Genomic DNA, 20,228 nt, shown 5'->3' on the forward strand with positions numbered 1-20,228 from the left:
TTAATAAAGACTCAATCCAGCCAGCACAAAAAGCTGAGTTTGTGTATTCACACTAAAGGTCATTCTATATCTGTTTGCATGCCTTCTCAACCTCAAACGTATACTTATGAGGATTTGCATGATTGTGCAAATGTGTTTAAGATTACAGAACGTACGTGTTTTCTTGCCGAATGCTGAAAGGCATTGTTAAAATGCTACGGGGTCCCAGGTGGGCTAGCAAGACCTGGATTCTCCTGATGAGCAATCTGTCCAATCAGGCAACATATTGTCAGGGCCGTCCATAATGAGCAGCCAACATGTGTTGTCATGCAAATGAGCACAGGCTACTTCGGCACAAAACATGTGGCGCTGCGCTACTAATTTTCTTTTTGATCTCCGGCTAATTCTCCTAATTAGGAAGGCAGTTTCAGTGTGGACTCTTCTGTACGGGTGTTTACACTTCTTTCTAATAATATACCAACAATATATAATGTTTTAATAAATATCACTGCAGCAAATTGAATCCAAACACACACACACACACACACACACACATCTAAAGTTTTACTAAAGAGGAGATAAATGCCAGAAAGCTGTTAGGGAGAATCTCACAAAAACATCACGTCACCTGCAAATTAAAGGCAAATATTTAAAAAAAGTCATGTTTTTCATAAAGACAAAGAAGCCTATTTCAAGAACCATTAACATTTTACATCATTGCATTATTTTAATGATAATTGAATACATTTCAGTCATAAATTGTAAGAACCTTAATGTGTTTGGACACTTTTTGCACACTCAGTTCCCATTCATTCCCATTGATTGATTTTTTTTTTTCTCTAATCAAGGGTGAAATAAAATTAATAGCTGGAATATATGTGACCCTGGACCACAAAACCAGTCTTAAGTAGCACGGGTATATTTGTAGCAATAGCCAAAAATACATTGTATGGGTCAAAATTATTGATTTTTCTTTTATGCCAAAAATCATTAGCATATTAAGTAAAGATCATGTTCCATGGAGATAATTTTTTACCATATTTATGCCAAATTTTTTACCATAAATTTATAAAAACTTGATTTTTGATTAGTAATATGCATTGCTAAGAGGTTCATTTGGACAACTTTTAAGGCGATTTTCTCAATATTTAGATTTTTTTGCAACCTCAGATTCCAGGTTTTCAAATAGTTGTATCTCAGACAAACATTGTCCTATTTTAACAAACAATATATCAATGGAAAGCTTATTTACTCAGCTTTCAGGTGATGTAAGAATCTCAATTTCGACAAATTTACACTTATGACTGGTTTTGTGGTCCAGGTTCACACACACACACACACACACACACACACACACACACACACACACACACACACACACACACACACACACACACACACATGTTGGGTTTACATGTTTTATGGGGACATTCCATAGGCGTAATGGTTTTTATACTGTACAAACCGTACTTTCTATCGCCCTACACCTACCCTACACCTAAACCTAGCCCTCACAGGAGATTGTGCACACTTTTACTTGCTCAAAAAAACTCATTGTGCATGATTTATAAGCCTGTTTCCTCATGGGGACCTAAGAAATGTCCCCACAAGGTCAAAATCTACTGGTATTCCTATCCTTGTGGGGACATTTGGTCCCCACAACGTGATGAATACCAGGTACACACACACACACACACACACACACACACACACACACACACACACACACACACACACACATGTTGGGTTTACATGTTTTATGGGGACATTCCATAGGCGTAATGGTTTTTATACTGTACAAACCGTACTTTCTATCGCCCTACACCTACCCTACACCTAAACCTAGCCCTCACAGGAGATTGTGCACACTTTTACTTGCTCAAAAAAACTCATTGTGCATGATTTATAAGCCTGTTTCCTCATGGGGACCTAAGAAATGTCCCCACAAGGTCAAAATCTACTGGTATTCCTATCCTTGTGGGGACATTTGGTCCCCACAACGTGATGAATACCAGGTACACACACACACACACACACACACACACACACACACACACACACACACACACAAATAAAATTGCATTAATTCATTAATTAAAATCAGTACAAATACTACAATTAATTTACAATAAAATAAATATATAAAATATTACAATAAAATATAATATATATTTGTGTGTTATATCCGTGCTCAGTTGAGATATAACAAATAAAACACACTATAAAAAAACTTTACTTAAAAATAAACCTTACTGTAAGCTACATGTAATTTCTAGAATTTATGTAATTCCTGTAAGTAATATTTTGGAGTGCCATTTCCCAAAAACAAGTGCACAATGAACTTTACAGCATCAAATATATTTTAATTAACCTCAAAAATTAAATGCATTAATTTCCCCAGTCTACAACCGTGAAAACACTATCAAATCTTACACCGCTCCCTTTATTATATCAATTAAACATCATTATCAGACCTCAGTAACCATAATGCCATATATCTCCAATGACATCTCAAGCCCAAATATTGTTTTTCTTCCCTCAGCAACCTTCAGGGCCGCTCGCATCCATTCTAACAGCTGGAACCGTCAGTCACAGCACATCCACAAAGGATATAATAATGACTATCATCATCACCATTATCATAATTAGCATTGTCATATGAAGACTGCATTACCTAGGGAATCAGCATTGGACTAGAACCAAAACTCTTACTAAAAGTTGACCAGTGAAGAGACTACAATTTGCTGCCATTTGCCATGTCCGTAAGTGGTTGTCAGGGTTTTGTTATAAATGCAGTTACTAAGGTGTTCTGAGTGGTTGCAAAGTCGAAAGAGGCTACCAAAAATCAAAAGGTTTTTTGTTTCCCTAAATCTGACTCATATTCTGCATTCAGTTTGAGTGATTTTTGGAGGGGTTAATTCACCCAAAAATGAACATTCTGTCATTAATTACTCACTCTCATGTCGTTCCAAACCTGTAAGACCTTAGTTTATCTTTGGAACACAAAATAAGGTATTTTTGATGAAATCCGAGAGGTTTTTGACCCTGCGTAGACAGCTGACATGTTAAAGGCCCAGAAAGGTAGTAAAGACATTTTTAAAATGTTGAATAGTCATTAAATTAGTTTTCTTTGTGCACAAAAAGTATTCTCATAGCTTCATACAATTACACATAGACTATTTTAATGATGCCCTTACTACCTTTCTGGGACTTGAACAAGGTAATATACATAAAGTTTATGCAGGGTCAGAAAGCTCTGGGATTTCATAAAAAATATCTTAATTTGTGTTCCGAAGATGAATGAAGATCTTAGTGGTTTGGAGCGACATGAGGATGAGTAATTAATCACGGAATTTTAATTTTTGGATGCACTGTCCCTTTAAATAATAAGTCTGATGACTTGACCTCTTCTCAATAAGTTGTGAGTTCGAATTGTACATTGTTTAGGCACTTCTCGCTTCTATTTATTCACTTTGTTTTCTCTTCTTGCTTTCCTCTGCATAAAAAGCCCGAACTAAAGAATCCTTAAGACTTGCTCAAATTCTGAAAATGAGGGAGACGCAGATGGCGGGTGAGAGATGTTATTAACTGCACACCCTAAACCTCTCTATCCAAAAAGCCCTGCAGGTCTTCATGTTCGAACCCTCTCCATCTGTTAAGGCCAACAGAAGGAGTAATCCAAATTAAAAAGAGTAAATCAAAAGAGACAGAAGTATTCTGTTATTTGTTTAAAACGTAAAATAAAGATAAGCCTTTTTATAGAATCCTCAGAAAATCCAAAAAAGTAAGAAAGAAAGAATGATATTGTGAAACATTAACTTGTTCATGTGTGTGAAGTTACATTCATGTAATGTGCAGCCCATTCCCAGCAGCTACATGTAATTCCCCTCATTCCAAGTGCTGGATATCCCAGAGAGATAAAATAAGAAATGAATTCAAATAGTAAGGGGGTGTCCAATAACTCACAGCCCAACCCTAAGACTTTACCAGCGGCCAGCTATATATAGGTAGTAAAACCATTTGGTAGATCCCAGTATTAAAGAGACTCAACTGAATGAGTCTTCAAGTGCTCGACTGAACGCAGAATCATTTGAAAGAGCATGAGAGAAATGATTCATCTGCTCATTTAGTGACTCAAAGCAAGTGAGCCAGTAAAAGTGCTGTGCTATGCAAGAAACTGATTTTCCTTAATCTGCATTCCTGTCTTGTTTTAAACATAAATTCTTAATTCATAAATAATAATAATAATAATAATAATAGTTTCAGTTTTTTGTCAAATAATACTAGTTTTGTCTCATGAAATATGGTATAATATCAGCATAATAACATTAAACCTTGCCTTTCAACACAAAATAATTGGCAAATAAATAATAATAATAATAATAATAATAATAATAACAATAATAATAATAATAATAATTATTATTATTAACATCTCAGTTTTTAATAATAATAATAATAATAATTATAATAGCCTGGTTTTGTCTAATGAAATATACTCTGCATAATATAAATATATATTGTCTGCATAATAACATTAAACTTTGCCATTCAACACAGAATAATTGGCAAAAAATAAATAAATAAATAAATACAAAGATAAAACAAAATAGTAATAGTAATAGTAATAATAATAATAATAATAATAATAATAATAATAATAATAATAATAATAATAATAATAATAATAATAATAGCTTGGTTTTGTCTAATGAAATTCAGTCTAATGTCTGCATGATAACATTAAACCTTGCCATTCAACACAAAATAAGTGGAAAATAATGAATTATTATTATTATTATTAACATGTCAGTTTTGTCTAATAATAATAATAATAATAATAATAATAATAACAATAATTAGACTTGATTTTGTCTAATTAAATATAATCAAATGTCTGCATATTAACAATAAACCTTGCCATTCAACACAAAATAGTTGGCAAAAAATAAATGAATAAATACAAAAATAAAATAAAATAATAATAATAATAATAATAATAATAATAATCATAATAATCATAATAGTATTATTTTTATTCATTATTATTATGTCAGTTTTGTCTACTATTATTAATAATAATAATAATAGCTTGGTTTTGTCTAATTAAATATAGTCTAATGTCTGCAAAATAACATTAAACCTTGCCATTCAACACAAACTATTTGGCAAAGAAATGTAATAATAATAATAAGAAGAAGAACAATAATAATAATATTGTTGTTGTTATTATTACCATCTTAGTTTTGTCAAATTAAAAATAGCATCTACGTTAATGTAAGTCTGCATTATAATGCTAAACCTTGTTATTATTTTTTAATAATAATAATAATAATAATAATAATAATCGTCATATTATTATTATATATTATTAACAACACATTATTATTATTAATAATAACATATCAGTTTTGTCAAATTAAAAATAGCATCTATGCTAATGTAAGTCTGCATTATAATGTTAAACAACAATTCTTCTTCTTATTATTATTATTATTAATAATAATAATAAAGATAACAATAATATTGTGGTAATAATAATAATAACATCTTAGTTTTTGTCTACATAAACATGTAATCTACTTTAAGTCTGCAATATAAGGTTAAACCTCTCATTTCGTGATAAAGTTCAAGTGATCTCCTTTCATCCCAAACTTTCACTGCTTTGAGTGAAATAAGTGATGAGCTCTCCACTGTGAACATAAAGCAACGATTATAGTTTCTCACAAGGTCTTTTTAAACCATGTAATCCAAGGTGACACACTCTCACCCCACCTTCACAGTATGAGTTTTATGAACCTTTAAACTGAGAGAAACTGCAGTGATATTTCTATAGGGTTGTGACGTGACATCTGCCCTCTATCTCACCTAAACAGAGCAACCAAGAGAGGCCATGAGGCTTGATGGACACAAGAAGACACAGAGATGCTGGAGTACAATTGCTTATCGCTCTCTCTCGTTTACTCTCTCTCTCTCTTTCAAGCTCTCTTTACCTTTCTCTCCCATCCACTACTGCAGCTGCCATTTCTGAGCACATGCTCATTTATTACAGGTCACTGGCGCACAAGGAAGAGTTTAAGGGGACAAAGTGACCAGTGTTTCCCACCTGCACAGCAGCATGCTAATTCACAATAAACCGCACAAAGAAGACTATGCTCTTTTCCGTTAAATCAGCGTTTCTCGACTGGTGAGTCAGAACCCAAAAATGGACACAAATAATAAAATGCAATTAACCATATAATCATGCATACTTTGGAAAAATAAGCTCATCAACATTAAAGGAAGGACATTCTTCCCTATAGCTTGGTGACATCTAAGGCCATGCATCAAATAAAACTTCATGTCATTTTGTAGAAGCAATAGTCAAATTAAGTAGATGCCAACACAGAAAAGTTGCATGACAACTTCAATAAAAACCACCTTAAAGAAACCACCAATAAAATTATGAATATTTTCAGATTGTGGAAAAATATTCACATTGGACAATTTCCATAATCATTTATTGCAAGTAATTCTCTTAAAGTAAAAGCATAACCAACATTTAAAAATCTAAAAATGATAAAATAAAACAAAATAAAATAAAAAATAATAGAATAAAATATAAAATAAAATAAATACAAATAAAATAAAATAAAATAAAATAAAAAAAATCGGCAAAAGTTAAGTCCTTGTGTCAAATTTTCTTCTCCAAGAAGAAAGGGCCTTTCATGTGAAATGTTTAAAAACTCAAAAAGGACATTTTGAATATTGCCAACTGCTAGTTGCTAGGCAACCACACCCCATAATCCCATAATTACACAAAATATAATTAGCCACGGATCCTTCATGCACGCAAAGTCTAAGTTTTCAGTTATAGTTATAACTGTTCAAAATGTGAAGGAAGACAAATAATTTAAAAAAAAGGCCAGAGCAACAGCAAACATAAAAGCCAAGGAGGCTGAAATAAAAGACCTATAGAAAGCCAGGCTAAAACTTGAGCTGTCTTTAGATGCAGTTCGTTATTTCAGTTTCAGATGTTGTATGTCTGAATAAATGATCACATTAGTATGGGAAGTAACGGATCACAGCTGACGGAGAGGCACCGAGCCAAACAGTTCTGAGAGGATGGAGAAAGACTGACAGTGAGGAGACATCGAGGATGAAGGAGGGGGACGATGTCTTAGAGGCAAAAGGACAGAAGCCATGCCACAACCACAGAGAGAGACCAGCAGGCGCTTGTTTTCAGAGAAGAATGTCAAGTGGTGGAAAAAAACAAACCCTTAAGCTAGTGAAAAGGAGAAATCTTTTGGCTCTGAAAATGACTCTGAAATTCCCTAAAGAAAAGGGCAATCCCATAGATTATAATTAGCTTCAATGGTTTACTCCACACCAAAGAACTGACACGTCAATGATGTTTGCTTTCAGACGTTTGAGGGAGAAAAAAGATACTTCAGAACTCTTCAGAAGAAAGTTGAACAAACTCAAAGTGTTTGAATAATTTCGGGTTCCAAATTTGTATTAATTTTACTGGTAGTCCACTGTATTAAGAATGTTTGGGTATAATATGTCAAAGTTTGCTTTATTTTGCTATCCTCACTTACATAAATGAACTATAGTGTCCTGCACCTACACTGTAAAAAGTTTACACCAGATTCAACTTAAAAACCTAAGTTCAGCAGCTGCCTTAAAATTTTAAGTTTAAACAGCTTAAAACTACAAGTCATTTTAACTTATTACAACAAAAATGAGTTGATTTAACTTGTGAGTTGAAATGACTTAAGTTGGTTTAATTAAAAAAATTAAGGCAGCTGCTAAATTTAAGTTTTTAAGTTGAAACTGGTGAAAACTTTTTACAGTGTACCTATCTATATATCTATCTATCTAATCTATCTAATACTTTGTTTTAAAAATTATATAGAGAGAATTTTAAACGTTATTTAAATTGTATTATACATACAAGAATTAATATAGAAAAACAGAAGAATTCATTTTTCTGGTCGACTAGTATTCGTTCATTTTAAGCATTAGTCAACTATTAGTCGCATGTTTATTAATAAACCATATAAATCATAAGAACAAGCCTTTAATTGCCTACACAGCCTAATAAGCACTCAAGCGCACACAAAAACAGCTTGCCACAGCGCACTTCTTTTTTTTCGGTTTGTTTAAGAGATAAAGTCGGTGACACTGAGTCTTATCATCTCTGCAGTAGTGGATGCGCCTGTACGCATGTTTCTTATGGATTACAGAATCTGAGAATACTTGTTTTTTATTTGAATTGGTTGATTTAAAAGTAGACATTTCACTCTTGTATATATTTTTCATGTCTGTAAGGCAAGTATACACAGAGTTTCAATGTTTCGCACTCAGGTTCACAGAGACCGAGAAGGCAGAAAGCGTGTCCTGTTTGCATTCATTATTTTACAAAACACAACGTTTCTTTGTTGTTCTGAATGCACACAAATAAACGTAGAGTCTTCACAGATTCAAAATGTGTATTACTCTTATCTTTATGACCAAAAACGACAGAGTATTTTAAAAGCAAGTGACCGCAGGAAGCGCGCCACTCTTTAGCTTCCACACTCTGCACTTAAATAGCACATTTTACTAGGTTAACATTAGATTAAGCTGTAAAAGTGTAAACTACTACATACATCTTTTAGATGAAAAGCCATATTTCAGATCAATATCTGAGGAAATATTTTATTAGAAAAGATTGTCAAAAACATTATTAATCACTGAACATCCACATTACTAGAGTAAATGTCACTGTACTGTAAGACACAGACAACAAGTGTCATTTAATGTTATGACTCCATGACAAATAAATTCCTAATAAGAGGATTAAGCTTGGCTGAAACTGCAAACAACATTTCCTGCTCATAAAAAAATATTCACGTCTAGACACCATATCAGTGACAAGCTTAATTACTGGGAGACTCATTGGGGCTCTCAAATGGGGCTTAATCCAAGTTGACGCTGAGTAATAATTTGACTGCATTCCCGAGTCAATATCCTTTAGAACTTAAATGTCACATCTCAGCCTGGGTCAGATGTTGTGTCATATCTGCAGACAGAGTGAGCTGAAGCAGAAATTAGATATAAAAGAAAATGTATGGAGAAAATGAACAGCAAAAATATGAAACCTTATGACCCTGAAATAATTTGTGAAAAGTGATCTGCATGGGAGGTTTTACATTTATCTTCCAGAAATAACTCCAGTAAATGAAAAACATTTTAGTACTATTAATAGTGAACTTACGATCCTCATATTGACCTTCAGCTTATTAATTCAGCAGTAAACACAAGATGCACTCCAAACAGAGATGCATTTGATGGTTCAGTTGAAATAAGTTTGACAATTTTATAACTAATCATTGATCTAAAATGATTTATCATGATCTGAACATGACTGAAATGCAACGTGACCATGAGCCTAGTAAATCAATCAATCACTCAAGCAATACATTTACATTAATTCAGGCATGTTATTCATTTCAACTACAAACTGAAGAGACTATACTACAGTATCAGAACATTTAATCCATATTTGTGTAAATCTCACTAAACCAAGACCCGTTTTGATGAGATTTGCCCATTCAGTCAACAGTTATATTCCTCATAAGAACGTCTAGGTTACGAAGGTAACCCTCGTTCCCCGAAGGAGGGAACGGAGACGTTACATTGGGATCTCGCTTGAGAGACCGATCACCTCTGAGCCTTATTAAAAAGGCCAATTGAAAATTGGCGAGTGGACGTGCGCGCCGGCCACGCCCCCGTACATACGGGTATATAAGATGGCTGCGCGCACCACTCAGTCAGGCTTTTGCTGAAGAGCCGGGAGAGCCCAGCGTCAGCGCGACGCCAGGGGCGTGGCAGGGGAATGTAACGTCTCCGTTCCCTCCTTCGGGGAACGAGGGTTACCTTCGTAACCTAGACGTTACCCCTTCAGTCGAATCACTTCGACGTTACATTGGGAACTAGACCCATGGAAAAGGCCACGACCCTGACGCCGCGTTACGCACAACGCCACGTGCCGGCAGGTCTTCCCAGACGTGTCCGCAGGCGGTCATTGAACGTAACCTTCCCAACGCCCCGAGGCCCCCTTTTTATAAGGGGGCCTGCAGGGATGCCAGATGTACTGAAGCATGGGTTGGGGGGGCGGAGCACATGCAGTTTGTGCATGTGGAAATGAGAATAATTCAATATATCCATAAGATTTCTTAGGGATACACGAGGGAAACAGCGGTCTCCTCCGCTGGAAAATATTGAAAAGTATAGCCACAACCTGCGGGGCGAAGGAGACCCAGGCAGGATCACAGCCAAGGACTACTCCGCATCTAGCCCTGACTGCGGGGCATGGAGGACCCAGGTTCGCCGGAGGGAACATTCTGGGAGATAGCGCACGGATCCACGTGGGAATGGCGCAGCAAGCCGACACCAGCCGTCCCCCCCGCTCGCCTGAAGTCTTATGTTAAGACACGGGAGGAACGGCCTCTGCGCGGAGGTTGAAGAACCTAGCGAAGGTATTAGGTGTCGCCCAGCCCGCAGCTCTATAGATATCTGCTAGTGAGGCGCCATGAGCCAACGCATAGGATGAAGCAGCACTCTTAATGGAGTGGGCATGAACACCTAAGGGGCATGGCTCTCCCAGATATAGATAAGAGAGGGAGAGGCATCTACCACCCAATGAGCCACCTCAGTTTGGGGACAGCATTCCCTTTCTGCTGAACCCCAAGCAGATAAGCTGCTAGGTGCGTCTGAAGTGCCGAGCGAATTCATTTTCACATAGACACAACATCGCAAGGCTGGGTCTGCCTCCTCCAGGGCAGAGCTTGCAGGTTCACCACCTGACCGCGGAAAAGCGTGGTGGGGAACCTTGGGCACAATGGCCGGGCTGGGGTCTCAGGTAGTAACGTGAGAGTCGCCGGGCCCGAACTTCTTGACACACTTTGCTGGCAAGGAAAGCTTGTAGGTCTCCAACCCTCTTAATAGGAGCGGGGGCAGTCAGGAGCGCTGTCTTAATGACAGGACTCGACTGAGGCCCACTGAGCACCTCTGGGGAACCTTTGCTCGTTCAATGGGAGCCAGGGCAGTCAGGAGCGTTTTTCTCGCTCGACTGAGGCCCGAGGCTCCAAGGGAGCGCCCCGCGGCCTGAGAAGGCGACGGGGAAGCTTCCCTACAGAGAAAGTTTGTAGGTCTCCTACCCTCTTGATGGAGGCCAGGGCAATCAGGAGCGCTGTCTAAATGACAGGAATTCTAGCTCGACTGAGGCCAGGGGCTCAAATGGAGCGCCCCGCGGCCCCGAAGGGCGACGGGGGGGTCCCAAGAGGGTATGAGGCGCGGTCTGGCACCTCTGAGGGACCTCACGACCAGTGGGTGCTTACCTATTTTGCTTCATCTACTGCATGTGATATGCGGCTAAGCGGCGGCATATATTCCGAGAGTCGAGGGGACAGCCTGCGCTCTAACTCTCCTGCAGGAAAGGAAGCACTACTGCAATCGTGTATCTCTGTGCCTCTCAGCGAGAGGAATGCCAGCGATAGACCTCATCTCAGTGCGTGAGCCAGCCTTTGCCAAGGGAGCCCAGTACCGAGTGATAGTTTGCATCACGGCCTGTGAAAGGCCGGAGAGATCTACGGTGTCAAGCCGTGCCCTTACAGGGAGGGACTGCCGCGAGGGGATGGTTACTAAGACCTAAGTCCGGGTGGGCCGTCCTTGCAGCGCAACCTCAGACTTACTCCTCGTCCTCCCTGGACTCGCGCAGAGTCTGCGCAAGGAGGCTCACTGGGGAAGGGCGTACTTGGGCCCCGGAGGTCAGCTATGTGTCAGAGTTACTCTGACAATGGGAGGAATCGGGAGGGCGAGCGGATGTGGCTGGGCCTGCCGATATAACTCCAACTAGCTGCGTCACGGGGTGGAGTCGCCATTCTGCAGGAGGGTGGACTGCCGTGGGAACCGGGCGGCTGCACGGTTGAGTTTCCCTGCTTCAAATGAATGGCAAGTAGCAAAATCTGCCACGTTGGACTCCATGGGAGCAGATGGGAGGGGCTGTAAGCCTCTGTTGTACATGGCAACCCAACCCGTGGTAAGCCACGGGCTGACTTGTCGGCAATACTGCGGGAAAACGCCAGTCCGGAGAGAGCCGAGATGCCATGCCCATCATAGGACTCGATCGTGCTGCAGCGGTCTCACATGAAACAGCTTAACGGCAAGCGGCTAGAGCTGACATGTGCCCCAGGAGCCTCTGATTTTGAGAGGACCGCTGTATAGTACCTGATTAGCTCAGGGACTACAGCACCAACTGCGCGCTCTTGGTAGCAAGGCGGGCCGTCTTGTGGACCGAGTCGGGCTCCCGACCGAGGAAAGGGATTCCCTCGGTTGGCCTGAAGGACCAGATGGCGGGGGTGCCGAGGCACCAGGTCCCTGTATTCGCACAACGGAACTCACGAGTGGGCTGGTAAGCACCAGTCGAAGAGACGGTTGAGGACGCGAGTACCTGTCTGCCGAAGAGGGGACAGGGGAGCTCCCATGGCCTAAAGAAGGCAGGAAGGAGAGGGACTAGCCAAGTGGAAGCACCTCGCGCTGAGCGCTCGACCCCCGGGGCAGACCGCCGGAGGGGTGTGCGCCGGGGAAAGATCGAGACGCGACAGCGGGTGCCCTTCAGGCAGATGGCTGCAACCCAGCCCTGGAGACGGAAACATACTTGTATGTGCGTCGTCGTGAGCATGTGTACCGACAGCCTAAGAAGGGATCGGAACAGAGCTCCATCCAGGGCGGATGTTAACCCACCACTCTAACTGGACACGTGAAGTCAGGACTCTTATCAAACCCCGACCTTGTCCCGGCCGGAGAGACAGGCTGGATCGCGTCCTTCGCCAGTAGGAACGCGACCTCCGCAGGCAGAACAGAGGCACGCCTGTTTCCGAATAAAGAATGTAAGGGGTACCTGTGAGTCTGGGCGGACGCCTGGAGCCGGGCCGTACCGTCCGTATCAACCAGTGTAGTGGTATCAAGGGAACGTTGACCGGCGTGACCGTGGTGGGGCAGCCTGGGGAAAGACAGGGAAGGAGACAAAACCCAGAAGGATAAACGTCCTGGGGAAGTGTCTAACTGCGCTAAGCAGTGCTTACCTACTTCCCTGGTTCCCGCGCTGGCGACATCCGGTCCCGAGTCTGGTTCCGAGGAGTGGAAGTGCTGCTCAGGAAGGAAACTCGGGGCCGGGGCCCCAGAGGTGAGAAAGCTGGGTCTTTCTGTGATTTCAAATGACCGGCTAAGTCCCGCTTCCAGCGGGAGTGCCGACAGAGTAGCTCTCTCCACCTCCGGGGGTGCTCGCATCAGGGACGCTTCGAAGCTCGCCTGCGAGGGTCTTCCGTCGCAGGACCCTGAGAGGCGAGCGGCGTCCCTCTCCCACGGGCGGCTCGACGTCGGCTGCGAGCCTGGATCGTGTGGCTCAGCAGGGGACGGAGCTGCGGGGGGACGCCCTCGGCGACGGGCAGGCGGAGGCGGGGGCCCAGGCGGCGGAATGGTAACTTCGCGGCGGGGCAGGATATGTTGGACGGCCTCCGTCTGCCTCTGGACCGTTGGAGCGCCAGAGGAGACGCCCAGCCCGAACGACGGGGAGGCATACTGCTCTGGCAACTCGACGGGGTATGCTGATGGGCGGAGGATCGCAGGCTTTTGGGGGCCGGCGATACGTTCGACGCCGCTGAGCAAAAACCCTTCACGGTGTCGCCGAATAGGCCGCTCTGGGGAATGGGAGAGTCGAGAAAGCGAACTTTGTCGGCCTCTGCCATCCGGGCCAGAGTCAGCCATAGGTGGCGTTCCTGGACCACGCCGGTGGACATCACCTGGCCAAGGGGACACGCCGCGACCTAGTGGCCCGAAGGGCGAAGTCAGTGGCGGCGCGGAGTTCTTCAAGTACCCCCTGGTCAGGACCACTCTCGTGCAGGCCTTAAGGTGCCTGCACCTGGCACTTTTGCAGTGTTGCAATGGCCTGCAGGGCGGGGCAGCGTGTCGGGGGGCGCAGAAAAGGCCAAGCCGATGAGGGCGGAAGAAATTTCACATGCCCTAAAAGGGAGACGCGGAGGGCCCCACCAGGCGGCCGCGCCCGCGGGCAAAGGTGCACCGCGATGGCGCGCCCGACCTGGGGGACCGCCACGTACCCCTTGGCTGCCCCGCCATGGAGAGTGGCGAGGGGAGAGGAGCTGGAGTGCGCATCAAATGAATAGGGCGCCATCGATTTTGTCAGCTCCTCATGCACATCCGGTCAGAACGGGACCGGGGGGGAGCGCGGCGCTGCCGCCGGTGCCCCCCCCAGGAACCAGTCGTCCAGCCTAGAAGGATCGGCCGGAGGCCCCTGAGGAACCCTCAAACCGATCCCCCCCGGCTGCCCGGAAAAGCATAGCCGACAGTTCGACATCAACCTCCGGGGGGGCAGCGACCACGGGTGGGCGCTGCGCCGCGGGAAGAGATGTGTCACCGTCTGACTCTCCCTCTGATGCTGTGACAGACATCTCATCCTCTGCAGGAGCACCGAAGGAGACGCTCAGCCCGCCAGGCGGGGAAGCGTCTGCTGCGGAAACTCAACGGGACCGCGCTGAGATAGAGAGGTCCGCAGGGCTTTTTGAGCCGGCGGAACGCTGTCTATCGTAAATTGAATGTCCCCCCCCGTGCCCCACCGCGGTGGCCGAAGAGCATAGGCGGCTCAACGGCTGACCACGGGAGGGAGGCGGGGGGAGCCAGCTCGTGAACGAGCGGCAGGACTTCAGCGTGGTCACGGTGATGCTTTCACCGCATGGACCATTCATGAGCACCACCCCAGCGTGCTCAAAGCCTAAACACGTGAGGCAGCGCTCATGTCCGTTCGCTGAGGAGAGGAAACTACCACATCCAGAAACGCACGGCCGAAAAGACATCCTGAAAAGGACGTCTAAAACGGCCGCTAGAAATTGCTCTTTTGTGATCCCGGTTTGCCCAGGGAGGGGCCGCGGGGCAATGCACTCGCCGGGGCTGCTCGCTGGAATGCAAAAAGGCTTTAAATGGCCGTGAAAACGGCCGCCCGCGGGACCGCGCTGACGGCTGCCAAACAATGCTCTTTCTGTGAAACACTCTTTTAGTTATGGCAGCGCAGCAGCAGGAGGGAGCATGAACTCTGAAGAACTCTTCTCGGCTGTTTAGAGGCTCGACACATCGGCTCTGAAAGCAAAAGTCTGACTGAGTGGTGCGCGCAGCCATCTTATATACCCGTATGTACGGGGGCGTGGCCGGCGCGCACGTCCACTCGCCAATTTTCAATTGGCCTTTTTAATAAGGCTCAGAGGTGATCGGTCTCTCAAGCGAGATCCCAATGTAACGTCGAAGTGATTCGACTGAAGGGGTAACTAAAACACATAAACCAACAGTGCAAGCCTGCCTCCCTGGATACAAGCTTAACATCGTTTTGCGTCATAACGCTCACTTATATCTATGTCATGTTATACTCCTTCCACATTTCTCCTTGTTCATACACTGTACAACAAAACTTAATTCATGCACCGCCGACGCTGAGTTCGCTTCTCACAGTGGGGATGCAGAAATATGCTGAGCAGCTATTTGAACACAGCGTAGGGGTCCGCAGCGCGATGCCAAGCGCGCAGGAAATGCGCGTTCCGCTGAGCGCGCTCCCGCGCTGCGTTCCACCGAGCGCCTTTACGCGCATCAACACCATTAAAATAGACTCTCCCCTGACTGGAAGTCTATGACAGCACATAGAAGCACATGCTGTAAAGTTGTGAAATTTACCACAGTGACTGGGAAGAGTCTCAACATTTCAAAAGGCCATTCTGATGTGTCCATCGCGTTTTCTCAAGCGCCACCAACAGGTCAAAGTTGCACTAAACCTTCAACACTGGTCGAAGAAGTTGCGGCCCTTGATTCTATGGAACATGCATGTAATTTCCACCATTTTCGATTTCATAAAAAGCATTAAAATCCACCTACAGTGCTTATCTGAACTTCATCAAATTTAGTTTAGATCACCATCATATTATTTTTTGTCAAAAGTTAATAATATTGATCTGATTAACCAAATGGAAAACGGTTGCCAAACAGGAAGTGAGAAATCTTTGCAATTTTTTACCTATTGAAACAAAACTTGTCATACATTACTGACATAAGTATCTGATCAGTTTGTGGACAGTGCCAACTACAGGTTTTGCTTATTAACTTTTCAATAGTTTGGCCTAAAGTCATGACTTAAGGTCGGCCATATTGGCGTCAACTATTTTGAAATGCATTAATTTATTTATTTTCTAACTCCCCCTTCATTGATGTTCACCATATTAGGGTCATGTTCTCTTCAGACCATACTGGACTAAGATATCAAATGTTCTCTTTTACATTCCCAAGTTCTCATGTAACATGTCAACAAGTTTGACAGCAAGTCTAAGTGCATCTCAGCTATGCTTTGGTGTGTTGACATAAAACTTTCTTTTTGACATTGGCACAATGTCCTGACAATACTTTACGAATTTGGTGACAGTGCCAACTATTGGTCAAAAGTTATAAACAAGTGTATTATAAGTAATTCATTTTTTACCATCATCACCAGCACCATCATCCCCAATATTAAATATAGTCTGCTACTACTTATATGAGCTAGTCAATTCCAGGAAATGATCATTAGCGATGAAACCAGATTACCCAGCTTGCCATATCGGTATTAGGCTACTGACTGCCCAATATTAAGCACTGCATGAAATGTATAAACAAACAGAGATGTTATATGCTGCATTGAGTCCTGAAGTGTGTGTGATTCCAATGGATTCCTCCACTGGCTATCATAAAATACACTGTGCCTGAAGCATACACTTCACAATCTTTCAATCTCCGGTCGTTTAAGTGCAGCAAAGTAGTCGATAACAACAGCGCACACCGGACAAGTGCGCAGCTTGCCAAGAGCCTTTACGCACCAGTACTATCACTCACCTGATTGCCCGCTGCTCCTCTGAACCACCACAATTGTGAAGACGAGGCAGAAGAAGAGAAAAAAGCGAGCCGGCCACATTTCTGCTTATTTTAAGAAGTTATATCTCCATACATTAGCATGATCAATAGAGAATCCGGGCATTGACAGTCCAGCGTCTGCGTCTCCGGGCGCGCACACTCACGTCTTCGTTCCAGAGCACATTCTGTTACTATAAACACAGCGGGACTGGTTTGCTTTTGCGCTGTTTTCGGTTTTTTGAAAAGTAATTGTGTCTGATTATCCGGATTGAACGACTTGTAACCATTTCATTACCTCGATGGAGTCGCAACTTCGGTTGGAGCGTCAAGACACGCCCCTCCCTGTGCTGAACACCGCCTACCATAATTATGAATGGTCAAAAGAGGCGCTTTAACAGACAAGGCCACGCCCACCCTCGGCTGCTTTGCATATACACCTGCTTTCACTGCTGTTATGTCAGCGGCTTTTAAACACTTTCATGCCAAGGATGATCCTCCTGCGAGGGACTCCCTTCATCTGTAAAACAGTGTGATTTTGTGTGATGCTGTTTGCAAAGTAAGATAAATAATGTTTAAATATTAAATATCTATCTATCTATCTACTTACTTGCTTACAAATAGGGCTGTCAAAAATGATTTTTCGTTCCTGCTTAATTTTTCGATTACTTTCATGATTTTCAATCTTTGGAAAAAAAGCAGGACACAGTAATGTCAAAATATATTCTGTATTTTCCCCCTCAGTTTGAAAACAACTATTTTCAGGTGAAAATCTAAATATAACCATTTTAATGTTTTATTTCACAACGATTCATTTGCCAAAATATGCAAAAGAAGTTAAAGTAAAACCTATAAATTGATAACTTAAAAATTCATACATTTATATCTAAATATGTTTACTAAACCTCTCTATATAGGCTGGTTACAATATACTGTATAATGTGGTATTGTGACACTGATACCTCATCAGTTCATGTCTCTGTGTCAGGCTGAACTCTATTAACCTGTTCAGTCCCTAACCACTAGAGGCCCTCACATTACAATCAAGAATGAATTCTTAATGGTGACTCAGCATGATCAAAACCAGTTCCCTCTGTAAGCCATAATCTCCTTCAGAGCAGGTATTTGACAGTGGGGGGTTAAACTTAATATGCAGTATACTTAGTATTGTAATGAATTTACATTATGTGTTTTATGATTCTTGAGTTCAGTTCAGTGTAACATTACCATGATGAAACAAATGCTGTAAGAAAACCAATAGAAGGGATTTTCACTCAGAAAGCTTCTGTCTTCATTTACTCACCTTCATGTGATTCCAGTTCAAAACTATTATGAATTTATACTGTGCAAATACAGAAACGGGAATTATGGAAACCTGTTTCCACTCAACAATATATAATAGAAATAAAAAGGTAATTCTAACTTTATTATTAATAGTAGTAGTAGTATTTTTTTCATTGTAAAAATTTTTTGTAAACAGAGTCAGAATAAGTTCACAAATAACTTTTTTTAATTCAATGGTGGGGGAAAACGTGAGTCATAAACCCAGAATTAAGAGAAAAAATTCAATCAGTGCAATACTGACTTTTGCTTCTCAGATTTTATTTATTTATTTATTTTTGGAAAGCATGGTCCTATAGATAATTTATCTACACCATCTGGCATCAAAAAGCATCTTTTTCTGTTGATGTTGCTTCAAAAAATATATATGATGGCAAGCAACATATATATCACAAAAATTATTTCCAATAACAAAACACACGTCCACACTAGTGCAAAAACACCCTGGAAACTCTAATAGCGGCTCTGTGATGAACTGTAGAAGGCCACTGTGGGTTTTTGTGCAGTTCTATCAGATCAATATGTTCCAATGTTCCTTTTAGGACAGAACAGGGGGCATTCACACAAGGAATAATGGCTTTGAGCCAGTAATTCCTTGGCACTTTCTGCTCTTAAGACTCAGGGGTGAAGGTCAAGAGAAGTCCACATTTACTGGCAAGGTTTGTAAAGACAACCAGAGCCTATTTATTGATCCTCTTCACCCTTGACTTTAGATTTCTTTCGCTCTTGGTATCATTTTGCATTCAAAATTCTTTCAAAGCAAAGTTTTATGAATTTAATTATGATCAAAGCAAAACTATGTTTGCTTTACTCTTGCAAGACAACAACATCACGATTTTCTATTCTGTATTTATAGTTTGCATCTAAAGGACATTTAAATAAGTAATTGATTTTCATTCTCTGTTTGTGGATTTTGTTCTCTATATGCACTCACTCTCATTGCCAATCTAAATAGTGTATGAGTAGTACTGAATCTTGCCGCGGGATAATTTGTCTTTGGTCTTCTATCATAATATTTTTGTAAAATCCAGGCCATTTTCATCTACCAGAACACCATCAAGATAGACCCATTCAGTATTTTTTTTAGGAAATACAGTCTCAACATGTTAAAACTATAGTTTAAAGGAAATGTTAGTTTGAAATTAGAGTCTTTATAGACTGGTAGTTTATTAATGTTAGAGATTTTGCTTATTCAGACTTGATGTGTCAGAAAATTTGGTCACAAAATATGAGCCAATGGCATTTGGGGGTATTTAATGTTACAAGAGAGTTATATATATATAAAAAATGCTGTTCTTTTGAACATTCTATTCATCAAAGAATTCTAAAAAAAAAAGTTCCTCAAAAAATGTGACCCTGGACCACAAAACCAGTCATAAGTAGCAATAGCCAAAAATACATTGTATGGGTCAAAATTATTAAATTATTAAATTTATTTTATTTTATGCCAAAACTTATTAGGATATTAGGTAAAGATCATTTTCCATGAAAATATTTAGTAAATTTGCTACCGTAAAAATATCAAACCTTAATTTTTGATTAGTAATATACATTGTTAAGACCTTCATTTGGACAACTTTAAAGGTGTTTTTCTTAATATTTAAATATTTTTGCACCCTCAGATTCCAGATTTTCTTGGCCAAATATCATCCATGTCCAATGGAAATCCTATTTATTCAGCTTTCATGTGATGTATAAATCTCAATTTAAAAAAAAATCGACCCTCTATGACTGGGTCACAGATATGAAGCAACAACTGTTTTTAACATTAATAATAACAAGAAATGTTTCTTGAGCACCAAAAAAAGTTTATTTAGAATGATTTCTCAGGATCATATGACACTAAAGACTGGAGTAATGATGAAAACATGAAAACATTTTAATGCTTTACTGTAATTTTGAACAAATAAACCCAGCCTTGATGACTATAAGAGATTTCTCTCCAA

At 41.4% G+C, this 20,228-nt stretch overlaps 1 protein-coding gene across 2 annotated transcripts in view; it reads right to left on the minus strand.

Annotated features, from left to right (window-relative positions):
* Positions 1-17,005, minus strand: part of LOC141337254 (receptor tyrosine-protein kinase erbB-4) — a 207,576-nt gene extending 190,571 nt beyond the window's left edge. For both annotated transcript variants that reach the window (XM_073843037.1, XM_073843036.1), the window contains exon 1: positions 16,927-17,005. In XM_073843037.1, coding sequence (XP_073699138.1) covers positions 16,927-17,005 — 79 coding nt within the window. The remainder of the gene's footprint in view (positions 1-16,926) is intronic.
* Positions 17,006-20,228: the final 3,223 nt, after the last annotated feature.

The sequence above is a fragment of the Garra rufa genome, chromosome 6 (genome assembly GCF_049309525.1).
Source record: "Garra rufa chromosome 6, GarRuf1.0, whole genome shotgun sequence".
Classification (NCBI taxonomy): domain Eukaryota; kingdom Metazoa; phylum Chordata; class Actinopteri; order Cypriniformes; family Cyprinidae; genus Garra; species Garra rufa.